This window comes from Mauremys mutica, chromosome 2, assembly GCF_020497125.1.
Source record: "Mauremys mutica isolate MM-2020 ecotype Southern chromosome 2, ASM2049712v1, whole genome shotgun sequence".
Classification (NCBI taxonomy): domain Eukaryota; kingdom Metazoa; phylum Chordata; order Testudines; family Geoemydidae; genus Mauremys; species Mauremys mutica.
The window spans coordinates 260302294-260321144 of NC_059073.1; the positions used below are offsets into that span (position 1 = coordinate 260302294).

Consider the following 18851-nt stretch of genomic DNA (forward strand, 5'->3'; position numbering starts at 1 on the left):
AATGCAGTTTTTTGGTACATAATTCTACATTTGTACTTTCAACTTTCATGATAAAGAGATTGCACTACAGTACTTGTAACGGGGGAATTGAAAAATACAATTTCTTTTGTTTTTTTACAGTGCAAATATTTGTAGTAAACAATAAATCATTTTGTATTGTGTTGTAACTGAAATCAATATATTTGAAAATGTAGAAAAAATCCAAAAATATTTAAATAAATGGTATTTTATTGTTTAACAGTGCGATTATTCGTGATTAATTTTTTTAATTGCTTGACAGCTCTAGTTTTCATAGCAACTTTAAGTCATCTACTCTGCACGTTCGCATTAAGGTTCTGATTCAGCAAAGCACTTAATCTTGTAATTCCATCCCCACTCTGGAAAGCATTTTATAACTATTATGGAAAGTGGCTAGGGGTGGGGAGGAGACAGCCAAGCTAATTGGTGGCAACTTCTGGTAGCCAGTGAAGGTACTTGCTCTACAGGCGGTTTGGTTCCCTGATAAAACAGAATTGGAAGTGGACTTAGGAAAAGGCATCTCCTGAAGAAGCTGGGGAATGGGGTCAGGGCGTCTAATGTCTGATACAACAAGGAGACAACCCCCTTTACCCAGCACCTTAGCCCTCACATGAGTTAAGGCCAGTGGGGTCCCAGCAATGGTGTGGGAGTAGGTGTGGGGCTTATGGCAGTCTTCAAACAGGTGGAAATCATTAAGAAAAGAATGATGAACTTCACTGTATGACCTATTGCCAGATAGCTCCCAGATAAATTACATAATTACGGTTGTGGCCTAATTATCCACATCCCTTGCACCTTGTTTTTCTCCCTGCACATCCAGAACAATGTCTGTATGCATTAAGGTTCTGATTCAGCAAAGCAATTAAGAATGTGAATAATTCCATCCATATTCTGCAAAGCACTTAAGCATGTATTAAATGTAAGCATGCGAGTAATTCCACTAATGGAAATTCTCCTTTGCATGTACAGATATGTAACAACTATCTCATTGCCCGACTGAACTCACCAGGGTTGATTTTAATACCTTTATATTTTAACTATAATTTAGAGGAATATACTGACATTTTCTGGCTTTATCCATTTCCTTTGAGTTGATAGTGACTGTAGAAGTACTTCCCCATCCGTTAGGACGGACATCTGTAGTTAAAATGAGTCTGGCTCCAACAGAGGCATTCCTTGATATAGTCTTTGAATTTATTCACCAACTGAAGGATTTTCAAACTGATAGTGCCAAGTACTGTTGTCTGAGTGTTCAGACTACTAGTTCTACTGGGAAAGTCCAGTGGAGATGAGAGTGATGGCTGATTACAGATCTGACCAAGCTGAAGGACCAGGTCATCAGACCCATCCCCTTTACACTGCCAGAGCAGCACAAATTGGACAGAGCACATACAACTCTATGTGAATGAAATAAATGTTTTCCCAGTTGCCAAGCAGTAAGTGAGTTTTAAACAATAAACCTTCCATTTCTATTTTGCCAAACACTTTCTCTTAGGTCCTTTTTTGAATAGCGTGCATGTGCATGTGCGTGTCATATTCCTTAGGGCTACATTGTCAGAACACAGTCTGACCCAAGTAAGGGACAGCATGTAGTTGCACTGCCTCAGGAGCAGATTAGGGAATGAATTGTGACTCGGCAGGAAGCTCGGAGGAGCGCTTTAAATGCTGGCCACAGCCCTGCTGCCGGAGCTGCGGGCTGGGATTTAAAGGGCTTGGGGCTCCCCGCAGAGCCTTTTAAATTCCCGCTGCAGAAGCCGATGCAGTCCGGCACGGCGTACTGGCTCTTGCCGGTACACCATACCGGACCGGACTAGCTTACTTTCACCTCTGCCCCCTCAAGATTTCTAATAGATTGGTGAGACATAATTTCCATTTACAAAAGACTCTTCCCAAACAAATCATGTTCATCAATTTGTCTGATAACTCTGTTCTTTATTATAATTTCAACCAATTTGCCTGACATAGAAGATAGGCTTACTGGCCTGTAAGTGCCAGGATCACTCCTGGAGCCTTTTAAAAAAAATCAATGTTACATTGGCTGTCCTCCAGTCATCTGGCACCGATATGTTACATACCACAGTTGGCAGTTCTGCAATTTCATATTTGAGTTTCTTCAAAACTCTTGGGTGAATACCATTAGGTCCTGGTGACTCACTACTGGGTAATTTATTAATTTGTTCCAAAACTGCTTCTACTAACACCTCAACCTGGGACAATTCCTCAGATTTGTCACCTAAAAAGAATGGCTCACGTGTGGGAATCTCCCTCACACCCTCTCAGCAGTGAATCACTTTTGTATCTTTCTTATTCTTGCTTTTGGATTTGCTTGGCTTCATAATATAAGTTTATTACTAGGCTTTGCAGTGTTAGAAGGTTAGAACCTTCCAATAAAAACAAAACATTAAAAAACAATCAATTGCACAGTTGTTTTTACATACGGGTTGATTGAGGGATGCATGGTTAAATGCTGCTGCCTGATGGTACAAAGTATGTCTAAGAAACATCTCATCCTTAATGGCATGCAGGCTGAAAAAAAAAAAGAGTCTCTATGTTAAATTAAAAATGTAAACATATATCGATAATAATGTAGGATGTCATTGCGAATAATTACAATTGATGAATTAGTTAAAATATCTCTCTCTATATATCTATATATCTTGCATTAGAAACTTTCCATTTCCCTTTAGATTACACATGATGCTGTGAAGTATTCTGTGATATTATATGTTAAGGTGTTTTAATATATTTTAACAAATAAGTACGTTTGTGAATATGGCAGCTCTCTTTGCAAGACTTGAGGACCTTAACATATACAACAAAAAACACAAACAAACAAGCAAAATAAAAGCTATGATTAAGGGCTTGTCTCCATAGAGAATTAGTGTGTGCCAATCCAGTGTGTGAATCTACAGTGTACTAACATGCTGTGCACTCGCTTGCTATGGAGACCAGCCCTAAACACCTTGCCCTCCCATAAGATGATCAGAGCCAACACAGAGTACAGAAAATACTTTAATAAAAAAAATGAAAATAACAAGAGAAAGAAAAGAACAGATCAAGTTAAAAATGGAAACATGTAAAGAAAAACTTGTGTGCATTTTAAAATATGGTACTGCTTTTTAATACAACAGAAGGAATATGAAGACATCTTACATAAATGACTATATGACTCATGATGTTTGCTGTACTTGCAGAAAGAACTGAAATAATGGGATGTGACATTCTGCTAACCCCTCTCACATGCTATGACAAATACATCTTTTTACTGACCAGCAAGAAACAATTCTCATGAGTGTTCCTTTTACAAGCCTCAGGCTTAACAATAAAGCAAACACACAAGAGAGAATGAGAGCAAAAAGTCAATAAATATTCAGCAATAAGTTGTGCGTATTGCTAGATATATACACTAAATGTATTGATACAATACCATACTCTGTGGAGTTGAAAAATCCTCGAGGAACAGAACATATTCACAGCTTTAAAATATCAGCCTTTATAAATCTATTGTAAATTTATCTCGTAGCCCCTCCCAAGGGGCAGTGCCCCCCTCAACTCATTCCTACCAAAATCCAAAACTGAAGCTCTGATGCAGAGTGTAACACATGCAGTGGGTATACAGCCATGCAATACTTACTGTATAATGATCATTAAAGGAAAAAGGCATAAGGAACTGATAGCAGAAATGCATGAGACCTATAGGCATAGAACTATAAGAATGGCTTAAGCAGTTCCCATAGTATAAGGCCTTACAGCGTAAGTGTAGTTGCTCAATAAGTTAGCATAAGTAAGTAAACTAACAATGACCTTAAGTCACAAGATGGCACAAAACTTTGTTAATTGTTTTGCAATAATCACAAGTGTTGCAAACTGCTGAGAGGTAATCACAAGATGCTAGTTTATACCAGTTTGGGATATTTTTAGTTAAGGACGTCAGCAAATGTCCGGTTACAAGAATGACATGCTAACTAATTGATATATGTGCTAATAAGCTTGAGGTAAAAGGATTAATAACCTCTGGGAGAAGAGCATCCCAACATGAGTAGGGTGAAGAATTACAAATAAGAAAAAGGCACTGAAACTCCTACTGAACATGCATTAGGTATAGTATTGTCAGTATAACACATTATAACAGCTGTATCCTGGCCTGTGTGCCTGGAGAGATGCCAGGATGGTGACTACTGATGATGCTGAGGGGGAAGATGAGGAAAATAATTAACAATTCAGGTTGTTTTGCAAGGGATGGGGTACGTATATGGATACTCAGCTCATTCTGTATCCTTTCTATTTGCCATGCTGGGTTTGAGTGTTTGTGAATTTGCTTACTGTATTAAAAACAAATTATTATAAATATAGTGTGATTTCCTAAGTGTGAGTGTTGCAACTGTGAACATCAGGGCTCCCAACTGAACAGTAATTCTGGTAATACAGGGCCTGATCTTGGGGCAATAACCTACCAAATTTCAGAGTGCTAACAGGGGAAACTCACATCGGTAATATAATCAATATACAATCAACAAATCAGGCAACAAGAGGGGATGAAGGGTGGGCCATGGAATACACCTCTCTACCTACATCTCCAAAAACAACAGTTGTAATAGCATAGTTAGGGGTGCTGGAATAATTTTTATAGTGGGGATGCTGAAAGCCATTGAACCAAACTGTAAACCCTGTATAGAATGGAAACCATTTCAAGCCAGGGGGTGCTGCACCCCCCCTCCCTCTGCACTCCTTGTTCCAGCACCTGTGAGCATAGTGTTTTGTAAAAATATGCACTGAAGACCAGGTAGCAGCCCTGAAAATATCCAATACAGAAACATCACTGAGGAATGTGGACAAAGCCACTTGGGCCCTCACTGAATGAGCCACCAGTCTCTGTAGACATGTGGTGGTGTGGTCTGAGCTATCCCATATGCCGTTATAATGCAGGTGGTGGTCCAGCCAGAAATTGTCTTTGAAGAGACTGCCTGACCCTTCACGCAATCCACATAGGAGACAAAAAGCCAAGGCGATGAACAAAATGGTTTAGCCCTTTTCAGATAGCGTGCCAAGCATCGTCTCACATCCAATGTATGAAGGCACTGTTCATTTGCACTTGAGTGTGGCTTAGGAATGAATACAGGTAAGTATATTGGTTGGTTAAGGTGAAACTGTGAAAACACTTCAGAAAATTTTTTTGGATGCGGCCCTAGGGCCACTTTGTCTTGGAAAAACTGCATATATGGAAGTCCTGTCATTAGGCGCTGCTGTTCCCTATTCTCCTTGTGCATGTTATGGTAGTAAGAAAAGCTGTCTTTCAGTAATGGAGGGACATAGAGCAAGTTGAAAGGGGCTCAAATGGAGGTTCCATGAGGGCAGCCAGTATTTATGGTCCCACATCAGAACCATTTTTTTCAGACATGGAAAGAGACAGACAACACATTTCAGAAATCTGACTACATGTAGTTGTAAAAAAAATGACTTTCCTTGTATCGGAGGATTGAATGCCAAAATCACTGCTAAGTGGACCTTCAATGACCTGAGACGCAGACCTGCGGACTTAAGATGTAACAGGTAATCCAAAAGGTCCTGAATGCAGGCTAGTCTTGGCTGAATTCCTTGACCCAGTGACCAAACTGAAAAACACTTCCACTTGTCCAAATAGGTAGTCCTAGCAGAGGGTATTCTCCTTTTAATTAGGACTTGCTGAACTGATTCAAAACATCATCCTTCCTCCTCATCTATGCCAGGAGGTGCAGACTGCTCAGTGCTGGACACCAAATCTGACTGTGGTTTGTCAGTAGGTTGAGAAGGAGGGTGAAGAGTTCTGGGAGACTGAACAGATAGACTGAGAAGGTCAGAGATAAATTAAATAGTAATAAATCATCAGGACATGATGGTATTCACCCAACTGTTCTGAAGGAACTCAAATATAAAATATGAAAGTGTAAACTACTAACTGTGGTATGTATCCTACCACTTAAATGAGCTTCTGTACCAGATGACTGGAGAATAATTAATGACGCCAAATTTTAAAAAGGGCTCCAGAGGCTATCCTGGCAATTACAGGCCAGTAAGCTTAACTTCCATAGCAGGCAAATTGATTTAAACTATAGTAAAGAACAGAGTTATCAGACACATAGATAAATATGACTTGTTGGGGGAAGAGTCAACATGGCTTCTGTAAAGGGAAATCGTGCTTCACTAATCTATTAGAAATCTTTGAAGGGGTCAACAAACATATGGACAAGGCCAGTGGATATAGTGTACTTGGCCTTTAGAAAACCTTTGACAAGGTCCCTCACTAAAGGTTATTAAGCAAAGTAAGCAAACATGACATAGGAGGGAAGGTCCTCTCATGGATCAGCAGCTGCTGAAAAGACAGGAAACAAAAGGTAGGAATAAAGGTCTGTTTTCAGAATGGAGAAAGGTAAATAGCGAAGTCCTCCAGGGATCTCTAATGGGACCAATGGTGTTCAGCAAATTCATAAATGATCTGGAAAAAGGGGTAAAGAGTGAGGTGGCAAAGTTTGCAGATGACACAAAATTATTCTAGTCCAAAGCATACTGTGAAGAGTTACAAAGTGTGACAAAGTTCCTCCTCTACCTTGGTGGGTCCTGCGCTTATTGGCAGATTTGCTCACCTCAGTGATCTTCCCCACAGTCTGGGTCAACTCCTCCTGTGTCTGATCAGGAGTTGGGAGGTTTGGGGGGAACCCAGGCCCGCCCTCTACTCCGGGTTCCAGCCCAGGGCCCTGTGGATTGCAGCTGTCTATGGTACCTCCTGTAACAGCTGCATGACAGCTACAACTCCATGGGCTACTTCCCCATGGCCTCCTCCAAACACCTTCTTTATCCTCACCACAGGATCTTCCTCCTGGTGTCTGATAACGCTTGTACTCCTTAGTCCTCCAGCAGCACACGCTCTCACTCTCAGCTCCTTGCGCCTCTTGCTCCCAGCTCCCAGCTCCTCACACACACTTCCTCTCCTCTGGCTCCTGACTGGAGTGAGCTCCTTTTTAAACCCAGGTGCCCTGATTAGCCTGCCTTGATTGGCTGCAGGTGTTCTAATCAGCCTGTCTGCCTTAACTGGTTCTAGCAGGTTCCTGATTACTCTAGTGCAGCCCCTGCTCTGGTCACTCAGGGAACAGAAAACTACTCATCCAGTGACCAGTATATTTGCCCTCTACCAGACTCCTGTACCCCACTGGCCTGGGTCTGTCACAAAAGGGATCTCACAAAATTGGATGACTGAACAACAAAATGGTTGATGAAATTCAATACTGATAAATGCAAAGTAATGCACATTGGACAACATAATTCCAAGTATACATACAAAATGATGGGGTCTAAACTGGCTGTTTCCATTCAAGAAAGAGATCTTGGAGACATTATGAATGGTCTCTGAAAACATCTGCTCAATGTGCAGAGGCAGTCAAAAAAGCAAACAGAATGTTAGGAACCATTAGGAAAGGGATAGATAATAATACAACTATATAAATCCACGGTATGCCCACGCCTTGAATACTGCGGGCAGTTCTGGTCCCATCTCAAAAAAGATATACACCTCTACCCTGATATAATGTGGTCCGATATAATGCGAATTCGGATATAACGCGGTAAAGCAGCGCTCTGGGGAACGGGGCTGCTTTACCTCGTTATATCCGAATTCGTGTTACCGCAAGCGGTTCCTCTGCGCCCACCTGTTACTTGCTGCATTCCTCTCCGGGGGCCCCCTGCCCCAGCTCACCTCCACTACGCCTCCTCCCACGAGCGTGCCACAGCTCTGCTTCTCCTCCCTCCCAGGCGCGCTCGTGGGAGGAAGCGGAGGAGGAGTGGAGGTGAGCTGGGGCAGGAGGGGCGCAGCAAGTAAGGGGAGGGCACAGAGGAACCGCTTCCCACCCCATCTCACCTCCACTCCGCTTCCTCCTCCCACGAGCACGCTGCTCAGTTTCGCTTCTCCTGCCTCTCAGGCTTGCGGCACCAAACAGCAGATTGGTGCAGCAAGTCTGGGAGGGAGAGAGGGAGGGGGGAGAAGCGGAGCTGCGGCGCGCTGATAGGAGGAGGTGGAACAGAGGTGAGCTGGGGTGGGGGGGCCCCAGGGAGGGCCGCAGCAAGTAACGAGGGGCACAGACAAACTGCTCCCCGCTCCATCTCATCTCCGCCTCCTCCCCTGAGCGCACCGCCGCTGCCGCTCCGCTTCCCCCCCCCTCCAGGCTTGCCGGGCCAAACAGCTGATTGGCGTGGCAAGCCTGGAAGGGAGCGAGGGAGGGAGGGAGAAGCAGAGCGGCGGCGGTGTGCTCAGGGAAGAGGTGAAGGCAGAGCGGAGGTGAGCTGGGGTGGGGAGCGGTTCCTCTCCCTACCCTGATATAACGTGGCCTCATTTATAACACAGTGAGATTTTTTGGCTCCCGAGGACCATGCTATATGGGGGTAGAGGTGTAAGGGAAAGGGAAAAATACAAAGAAGGGCAGCAAAAATTATTAAGGGTATGGAACAGCTTCCATACAAGGAGAGATTAAAAAGACTGGGATTGTTCAACTTGGAAAAGAGACGACTGAGGGGGGATATGATAGTGGTCTATAAAATCATGAATGCTGTGAAAAAGTAAATAAGGAAGTGTTATTTACCCCTTCACGTAACACAAAAACTACTGGTCAGCCAATGAAATTAATAGGCAGCAGGTCTAAAACAAGCATAGGAAGAAGGAAGTACTTCTTCACATAACGCACAACTAGTGGAACTCATTGCCAGGTGATGTTGGGAAGGCCAAAAGTATAACTGAGTTCAAAACAGAATTCGATAAATTCACGGAGGATAGGTCCATCAATGACTATTAGCCAAGATGGTCAGGGATGCAATTCTATGTTCTGGTGGTTGCACTTGTACTACACTATCCACCAACTGACAATTTGGAAGATAAATCAACTTTAACCAGCTTTGAAGAGGACAAAGGCGCAATCTCACATGCTAGACTAGATTACCACATGCAGCCATATGACCTAGCAACATCAGACAAACACAGACTGTAGCTGAAGGGTGGGGCCAGAGGGACTGATATATATGACATATTGTTTGAAACAACGTGTTCAACAGAAAATCCCTTGAACTTGTAGAGTCTAGTAGGGCCCTAATGACTCAAGTTTTTGTGTTGGAATTAATGCTTACTTTCCTTTATTCAAAATCAGTCCTAGCCGATTTGAAGAGATGTAGGGTGAACTGGGTGTGATGGAGGACTTGTTCTTTGGACTTGCCCCTGAATAAGCAATCATCCAGGTGAGGAAATATATGAATTCCCAGCCTCCTGAGACAGGCTGCCACTACCACCATGCATTTGGTACGGCATGGTCTAATGACAAGTCAAAGGGGAGAACTATGTATTGATAATGTTGACCTGTGACTACAAATCTCAGAAACTTCCTGTTGTCTGGGAAAATTGCCACACAGAGCAGTTGTCCTGAAGATTGAAGGCAGCAAACCAGTCACTGTGCTCTAACAAGGGGAGAATTGTAGCTAAGATTACCATATACAATCTCATATATTTGATGCATTTGTCGAGATCCTGAAGGTCCAAAAAAAGTCTAATTCCTCCTTTGGCTATGGGGACCAGGAAGTAACGAGAGAAGAATCCCTTTTCCCGAAACTGAAGGGGAACCCTTCTATGGCTCCTGAAGCGCACCGTCTGAATCTGCTGTAAGAGCAGTGGCTAATGAGAGGGGCCCCTGAAAAGGGATGGGGTAGGAGGATGGGAAGGGAGAATGGACAGAAATTGGATGGCACAACCCTATCCCCAAGTGCTGAGGATCCACTTGTCTGTGGTTATTGTTTCCCAAGTGCTGTAAAGCACAGGTGTCGGCTTCATCCCAGGCCCTGCCCCACTCCACCCCTTCTCCCAAGGCCCCACCTCTTCCCGCCCCTGCTCTGTATCAGCTCTGTCTCTTCCCACCCCACCTCTTCCTGCCCCGTTTCGTCCCCTCCCTTGAGCACGCCCCGCCCTCTCTGCCCCCACCCCAAGCACCTCCTGCACACGTCTGACTAGCTGATCTGCAGTGGGTGGGAGGCACTGGGAGGGAGGGGGAGGAGCTGATAAGCAGGGCTGCTGGTGGGTGTGAGGCACTGGGGGAGAAGGGGAGAAGTTGATCCACAGGGCTGCTGGTGGGTGCTGAGCACCCATTATGTTTTTTCCATGGGTGCTCCAGCCCCAGAGCACCCACGGAGTCAGCACTTATGTGTAGAAGTGAGAGAGCCTGTCCCCAAATGGAGGAGACATGGGTGGGAAGTTTACAACTGGAATGCTGACCTTGATAGGAGAGTCAAATTGTCTGCTTGCCCAAAGCTGATGGATGATAGGCTGGCTGGTGAACCAGATGGCCTTCTCCTCTGTGATTTGTGTTCCTTCCTAGAGAAGTCTTGCTGTCTAACAAGATGAGACAGCTGCTGAAAGTGCCACTTGGAAAGGTATTTCTGCTTCTGTTGCAGACTTTCATAATGGTGCCTCTTTAGTGCTGGGTTATAAGCCCCCCAGTGAATACAAAGTAGCTTGAGTCCTTAAAATAATGTGATGTCTCAAGAGTTTTTTTCAGAAAACAAAAACTGACCATCAAAAGGTAAGTCCTGTATGCTTTGTTGGACTTCAAGAGCTATACCAGAGTTCTGTAACTACAAAGCTCGTCTCATTGTTACAGCTAAGGCCATAATCTTGCAGGAGACATCCACTATGTCAGTGCTGATTACAGTGATGTCTTTGCCACTAGATGGCCTTCTGCAATGAAAGCCTTAAAACTCTTCCCTGAATTGTCTGTGGTGCCGAAGAAGGAAACAGCACCAAGATCCCTTGGTGCTGATACGGATTCTGGAGCCACAGTGACAGACAATACCAGCATAGTTGAGGATTCCTGTACCAAAGGTAAGTCTGTAACAGAGAAGCAGAATAAATCTGCTGCTGCTTGAAAAGCTTGTGGGTTCAAAATGGTGAGTGCTGAGACTCACTATGTCGGTATCAGATTCAATGGCCACCACACAGATGGTACAGGAGTCAATGGTACAGTGCTGGAATGATTCCATCTTGGTACCAAAGAGTATGTAGACAGCCCTGCTCTACCTTGAGCACTCGAGGAATCCTAGTGCTGCCCAGTACTCCTCTTAGGTGAGGAAGAAGACTCTTTTCAAGCTTTGGAGTGGCTACGGTCAGTGTTATGAGTCCTCCTTCTCAGGGAAGGAGATAAAGGAGAACAGTTTCTTCCCCTTGGAGAAGAGTCAAAGTCTGGCTGCATAACAGCAACTTGTGGCAGCACCAAAGCCCTCTGACGGGGCTGGTGATCTGAGGAGGATCCTGGAACTGATGTGGGCCTCATAGTTTGCTCTATAAGGTGCTGCTTGAGGCCTAATTCTCTAGCCACCTGCATTCTCTTTTTGAAAGATTTACAAATGGAGCACTTTTCCTTAGTATGCCCCATCCCAAGCACAACAAGCACCAAGTATGGGAGACCACTTTTGGGGATAGCTACCTCAAGAGGGACAGTGTTTGAAACCTGGAGAAGGCATAATGCCAGGGGAAATCTTACTATTAAAATTACTAAACTAATCTACCACTAAGGGTACTGCTAACTCTAATTAGCTAACTATATCCAGAAAAAGAGAGGGAAACCTCAGACAACAAAAGGATGAGGTAAGATACCATACAGAATGCTCTGACTCCAGCTGCAGCAATGCAAAGGAACTGAGAGGGGTCAGAATGGCGCTGCCCTTAAATAGCCAGGAGAGGGGCTACGAGGGCATGTGCACCTGCTAGACAAAGTTCTCTGGCTCCGGCATGCTGGGCATGCACACACGTGAGTGGAATATATGTCTGCAACCACCTGAAGAAGAACTACTAGCTAATTTCTCATGGTCCAATTTAAATGAGGTAAGCTGAACAGCCATAATATTTTTCCATTTCTTTAAAAGAAGGAAAATATGCTATAGGAAAACCTTTTGATGAAGAAAGGCCTAAAAGAGATGAAAAATGTTAGTTTAAGAGAAGAGTTCATATAAGGGTAATTACTTCCTCTGCGTTCTGTCTTTCTATGTCTGTCTCTTTGATGGCAAGCTCTTTGGACCAGGGATAATCTTGATTTTTTGTTGACTTATCCAGCGCTGAGCACATTTTCAGCACTTAGCAATTAATAATACAACAACAACAACAATATAACATCTTGAGAAAGTTATTGACAAATGATAGTATACCTTCTGCCTATACAACAACTAATAACCAGGTTTTAGTGCAGATACAATAATCAAATGAACTTTAAATAAAAAGATCCATATTTGTAGTCTTAACTCAAAGGGTAAATGCTATTTTTATTTAGACATAAATCTTCCATATCCCTCATTATTTAAGAATCAGTGTGTCAAGGTGATGGGAAAGGGATACAAGTTTGTCTGGAATCTTAGGAAAAGAGACTTCTTCAAGCTTTTCAAGATGAGGTTCTCAAATACGTTCATTTCAAAGATGGGCATTTGTTTCCTGATCACTGTTCTCTATTTGATCTGATGCTAGGATTTTCACATGCCAGTTGTAATGTTAACATGACCTCTCATTACAGAAAACTTTTCACAAGACATTTAGACAAAATGCCCAGGATAATAGCAGCTTTGGCTGATCAAAAAATTTAACTCTAGAAACAGTCATATCAATTAATGCAAATGTAACCCACATGCCACCGAGACCACTTAAGGCTTTGTCTACACTACACAGCTTTTAGCAACATGTCTGTTGCCACAACCATGCCGCTAAAAATTGTGCAGTGTGGCCACTGTTTTTCGGCTCTCCTGCCGAAAAAAAAGTCCACCCACAATGAGCGGCATTTGCACTGTTGGCAAGAGAGAGCTCCTGCTGACAACGCGCCGTTCACACTAGCACTTGTCATGGCAAAACTTTTGTCTTGGGAATCAGGGGGATTAACAACTCTGAAAGACAAAAGTTCTGTCGTTCAATTGCCGGGGGGAGGGGGAAGAGAGTGAGCTCTTAGCTCATGCAGTAGAGACTCATGCACTAAGCTCCAGAGGTCCTAGGTTTGGTCTCACACGCCAATGACTGGGGTCTGTTGGTGTTACAAGTGGGGGCTCGTCCAGGATTTCAACGGGGAAGTTTCTGAAGCTTGGGATGCGCTTCCTCAGCTAGGGGAAGTATATAACCCACACACCTCCTGGATATGGTGCACTGTCCCCTCTAGTGGCAATGAAACCACTTAGAGATTAATGAGTCTGCTCTACAACCTTAGCTACAAGCCATACGACTTGTAGCTCATGCAGTAGAGGCTCATGCACTAAGCTCCAGAGGTCCCAGGTTCGATCCTGCCTGCCAACGACTGGGGTCTGTCAGTGTTACACAAAGAATCCTAGAAGCAATGCACATGGAAAGCCTCATTGGATATGTCTACACTGCAATGTAAGCCCAAGGTTTCAACTCTGGCTCAAACCTAATCTCCTCTATCTGTATGTACACACATTGTGCTAACTCAGGGCTCAGACCCAGGACTCCCCAGGGGTGGATGATCTGAGCCTGAGTCAAGCCAGGACCCACGGTTCAAGCTCTATTGCTTTGCAGTGTAGACACAGCACAACTGGACTCATACTCTGGGGGTCTGCCAAAAGTATTCCACAATTCGATGGGCTGACTTTCTTTGTCCTCTGGACAATCACATTTGGTGGACAGTCAAGTTTTCCCATACTGCACCACAAAGGGCTGGAGTGGCTTCATTTAGGGAGGGTGTTAGGAAATCTGGGATATGAGAGGTTGGACTCAGGCCTCCGTAGTGCAGTGTAGACCCTGGTGCCCCACGTTTGGACCCAGGGTTCAACAATTCCTGGGGTTACAAATGAGTGTAGATGCTCAAGTCCTAAGTTAACAAAACCAGAGTCTGATAACTGAAGTTCTACTAACCATGGGCTTACATTGCAGTGTAGATGTATCCAGTTACCAAGCACCAGAAACACAAATCAAGGTGGTTAGAATGACTGTTATTTACACTATAAACTTGGCACCTTTAGGGAGTCTTTCCAGATGTGTTTATTGAACTTACTAAAAAGGTGGCACCTGTTTTGCTAATTTGGGGAGCTTATGTCAATTTCCGTAGAGCATTATTAAAGGTAACAATCCAAACTAGATAAAGGGTGGCACCACTGGAAGCTTTTGGTCACAGATTAATTTAGAATTACCAGCTTTTTATTGGCTTTCTTTTTAGAACTGTGGAAATCTTCAGGCAGAATCTCACAGCTGCTAAAATATTTGATTTCCACCATATCAGGAATCAAATCCAGTCAGACGTGGTCCCTCATATCTGACCAGTTCTGGAGTTTGACTGGACAGATAACTGCCATTATTAGCAGAAGGAGAAATGTAAATATTGTCTCATGCATTATGAGGGCATGGTATATCTATAAGAACAGTAATGTTAAATGAGCAAATTAAACAAGACACAGCAGTACTAACTTGACCACTTTTTGCTAAGATTTATAAAATCACAAATAGGAACTCTAAAATATGGCAGAGTGAGGTGGTTCAAGTTAGCCATAAATTGTGTCTTGTCTGATTTAACTATTTAAATATTTAACCTTTTCTGAATATAAAGTAACTGGTTGTTTGTTTTTCTGATGTTTCAAATTACAAGTTTAGATTATTAAAATTACCCAGTAGTTTAATTTGTCTTTTCTTATACGTGAAATGTTTTGGTTTAGATTTTTTTTTTGCACTGTATGTCTTAGGTGATTAGTAATGAGATATAGGGCTAGACTCACAAAGGAGATAGACACCTGCCACTTTAGGCAGCTAAATCCCAGAATCAGGCACCACTGATATTCACAAATACCTGCTCAGCTGCTGCTGAATCCTGCAGGTACCTACATTTTTGCAGTAAAAGTTCCCTAGTTGCCTATGTTCCTCCCTCTGGGCATACACACTGCTGCTCCAGTCTAGACATCCAGACTGCTAAGGCCAAGTGCGATGCAAAAACCAGGGGAAGATAGCATTCCTCTGCTCAACTCTCCTGTGGGGCTCAATCCAGTAGCTATGCTCTAATTATGTTTATTGGATTAGGCCCTGCACACAAATTGTTGGGGTTTTGAGGGGAGAAGGACCTCCCTCATAACTGTTAGCCCAGTGGTTAGGGGACTCACCTGGGATGTGGCAGACTCCTTTTTAAGTCCCCCATCTGCCTGAAGGGGAGAAGGGATTTGTTACTTCTCAGGTGAGTGCCCTAACCACTCTGCCATGGGATATTCTGATGTGGGACTCCCTCAATATCTCCTGTTGAAACTATTCTACTGTGTATAAATATTTAGGGGTGAGGGAGGGAGAGAGAAACAAACAAACAAGAGAATGGCACTTACCCAGGATGTAGGATACCCAGGTTCCAGCCCCCTAATGACTCTAATTATTTATCCACAGTGGAGCAGATTCACCAGGGGAGAATGAAGGAACTCAGTGGTTAGAGCATTCACCTGAGAGATGGCAGATTCCTGTACAAATCCCTTCTCCTCAGGCAGAGGGGGGACTGGATCCAGGGGTCTCCCACATCCCATATGAGTTCTGATTGCGGGGCTAAAAGTTTTGATGGAGCTCCTCCATACCTCCCTTCCTCCCCAGCCCCAGCAGCACCTGACTTCAGGAGAGAGTTCACAGCTGAATTCCAAGCAGCGATAGCCACCAAACTCCCTGAGATGGGTGTGGCTGAGGGCACAACTCTCTGCTTGGCATCTCCCATTGGTTAGTTTAGATGGCTCTCCATCTAGCATGCTGGTTTTTGTGAATTCCAGTCTCAGGTGTCTCCCTCCCTTCCATTGTATGGGCAGCTTGAGTGTCTAGCTCAGGCTTTGTGACTCCCAGTGATTTTCTAGGGGCCTAAGTCCCTTTGTCAATCTAGCCCATACAATCTTCTGTTCCAAAATCACCAGTCAGATTCTAGCCCCAGGTCAATAGTGGCTGAAAAACAATTCTATCTAATAGCTATTTGGTAGCCTATATGAAATAAATTGTTAGTCTTAGTAGAGTTACTAGCATACAAGGGTCCACATCACAATTGATGCTCACTGGCACCTTTCATGGGAATCTTAGAAGAAAGGCCAAAAGTGTGAGTTTGCCTTGCTGTCCTCTACTTATGTCTGTAAATGAACAGAGGACTTCAATCTCCTGTACTCTCAAAGCGGTAACTTTCATGAGCACTAAAGTCACTTAAAAAGGAAAACTGCCAAGAATTAATTTTTAATTTAATTGATGGAAAAAGCTGAAAAAAAAAGAATAAAAAGTATAAATTTAAAAGGGCTTACATGCAATATATTCTAAATATTTGGCAGGCACTTTATCCACTAGGCCACACAGTCTGATCAACATCTATAAAATTGACAGGTATTATTTTCACCACAAGAGGGCTCTCATAATTTATATTTATATGCAGTAGAAACATGAGAATAATAAAGAAAAAATATAATTTATAAAAATAATAAAAGGGTTAAATGCAAACTCAAGCCTGTGTGCTCTTCAGATAGTCACTACAGCTGGTCAGAAATTTTGTAATGAATCTGTTTTTTTCAAAAACGGACAGTTTGTCAAAATGGAAGCTATCACGTTTGACTTAAAAAAATATCAAGAAAAAAGTTCCTAAACTGTAAAAATTAAAAAATCCGGTTTCTGATTTTTGTTTTGAAATGTAAGCTAATTAAACCAAATTAAAATTTTTCAAATAAGTCAAAACCAAAATGAAAAGTTCTGAAATTATGAAAATGAAAGCTTTTGTTTTAACTACCCTCCAGCCCCCCCAAAATAATTGTTTTTCTGTTTCACATGTATTTTCAAGATTTCAAATTCTGATCCAGATTCAAGGTGGGAAAAATTTTGAACTCTTGAAAATATTAAGGTGATGGGAAAACCAGTTCCTGCCAAACTCTAGTAGTCAAATTTTTATGGAAAAAAGACAGTTTATTACGCACAGTGCTTCCATAAAAGATCAGAAAAACTGAGGCAAAACAAGATTTTTCCTGTATTCTGGTTATGTACCTCTCTGTAAACAGAATATCTGTCAAAATGAATCTATTTTTTATGGTGTTAAAGTGATTAGATATGTACAAAACCACACATTCACCTCTAACTTTAGCAGGCTCAACTTATAAAAGTGCTTAGTGATACTATTAAGAGAATACGTTACATTTCTCATCAAGTTAGATCTCATATAGTATATAATGATGATAGTACTTTTTTCCTAATATGGCTCATATATTACAGTAATTGGGGGGCATATAAGTAGCTAAGATAGATATAATTGTGACCACCACTCATTGGAGCAATGAAATGCAATGCAAGAAGTCTTCCTAAAAATGTTTAGTCAGGTTTGGGGTTTTTTGTGCATCTTTATCTTATGATACTATCAGATGTGGATAGGAGGAGAACTACTCACACCTTAGACTAGGCAACTCTGTACACTTCTCTACATGGCAGCACCACCTAACAAATTCAACAGAAGGCCCAGTATGGAAAGTACTAACATGAGGCTTTTGCAGTTGGAGAAGTGGCAGAGTGAAGGGAAGAGAGAAGCTTAGAGAAGATGGGTAGAACAGAGGAGAAGGTTGGCTGAGGGAAAGAGATGCAGAGGACGGATTGGGAAGGAGTAAAAGGGTCAAAAGGAAAAGACAAGCAAAAAAGAGGAAGAATATGATCCTTGAAGGAGAGAGAAAAAGTAGTGAAGGATAAAGATCTAAGATAGATGTTGGCAAACTATGGCCCGTGGGCCGATTGTCCTGCCCGGCCCCTGAGCTCCCAGACATGGAGGCTAGTCCCCGGCCCCTCTCCCATTTCCCCCCCTCCCCTGCAGCCATGCTGCCGTGCGGGCCGCCCTCTGGCCTGCCACTCCCGCTGGGCAGCATGGGGAGCACACCTGGCTCTGGCCAGATGTTGTGGCTGCAAGCTCCTGCTGCTGGTAAGGAGTCCTGGGGGGCAGTCAGGGAGGAGGGGATGGTTGGATGGGGCAGAGGTTCTGGGGGGGGCGGTCAGGGGATGGGGAACAGGGAGGGTTGGGAGTGGGAGTCCTGGGGGACCTGTCAGGGGGTGGGGATGTGGATAGGGGTCGGGAAGGCAGTCATGGGACAGGGAGAAGGGGGGGTTGGGTAAGGGGGTGGGATCCTGGGGGGCAGTTAGGGTTAGGGTGTTTGGGGAGGGGGTGGTCAGGGGACAAGGAGCAGAGGGTGGTTGGATATGGGGTGGGAGTCCCAGAGGGGCTGTCAAGGGGCGGGGATGTAGATAGGGGTCGGAGCAGTCAGGGGACAGGGAGAAGGGGGGTTGGATAGGGGGCGGGGGTCCTGGGAGGGGGTGGTCAGGGTACAAGGAGCAGGGGGGTTGGATGGGTTTAAGATTCTGAGGGGGACAGTTGGGGGCGGGAAGTGGGAGGGGGTGGATAGGGGGTGGGGGCCAGGCTGTTTGGGGAGGCACAGCCTTCCCTACCTGGGCCTCCATATAGTTGCGCGACCTCGATGTGGCCCTCGGGCCAAAAAAGTTTGCTCACCTCTGATCTAAGAGGACTGAAGGGAAATGAAAATAAAGGAGGAAAACTGGAAAAGGAGAACAGTAGAGAGGGGAGAGAAAAGAAATAGAAAAAGGAGAAAAATATTTATAATATAGAGGCCCATTGTAGCATGATATAAAAGGGCTTTAACAAAAAAACACTCACCAACCCTTTGTGTAAATGAGTTTGGATCAGAGGATCAATGTACTGAAGTGAATGGCATGTGAACATAGGAAGAATTCTTAAAATAGGGTATACTCAAATTTGTTACTGACAAAATAATGATAATCTTTACATGCAATTTTAAAATTACTTCTATGACATGCA

The 18851-nt window shown here is 43.6% G+C and overlaps 1 protein-coding gene across 2 annotated transcripts in view; it reads right to left on the reverse strand.

The window, feature by feature from the left end:
• C2H10orf67 (chromosome 2 C10orf67 homolog) overlaps nucleotides 1–18851 on the reverse strand; it is a 118752-nt gene that overhangs the window by 29134 nt on the left and 70767 nt on the right. For both annotated transcript variants that reach the window (XM_045003201.1, XM_045003200.1), the window contains one exon: nucleotides 2457–2544. In XM_045003201.1, coding sequence (XP_044859136.1) covers nucleotides 2457–2544 — 88 coding nt within the window. The remainder of the gene's footprint in view (nucleotides 1–2456; nucleotides 2545–18851) is intronic.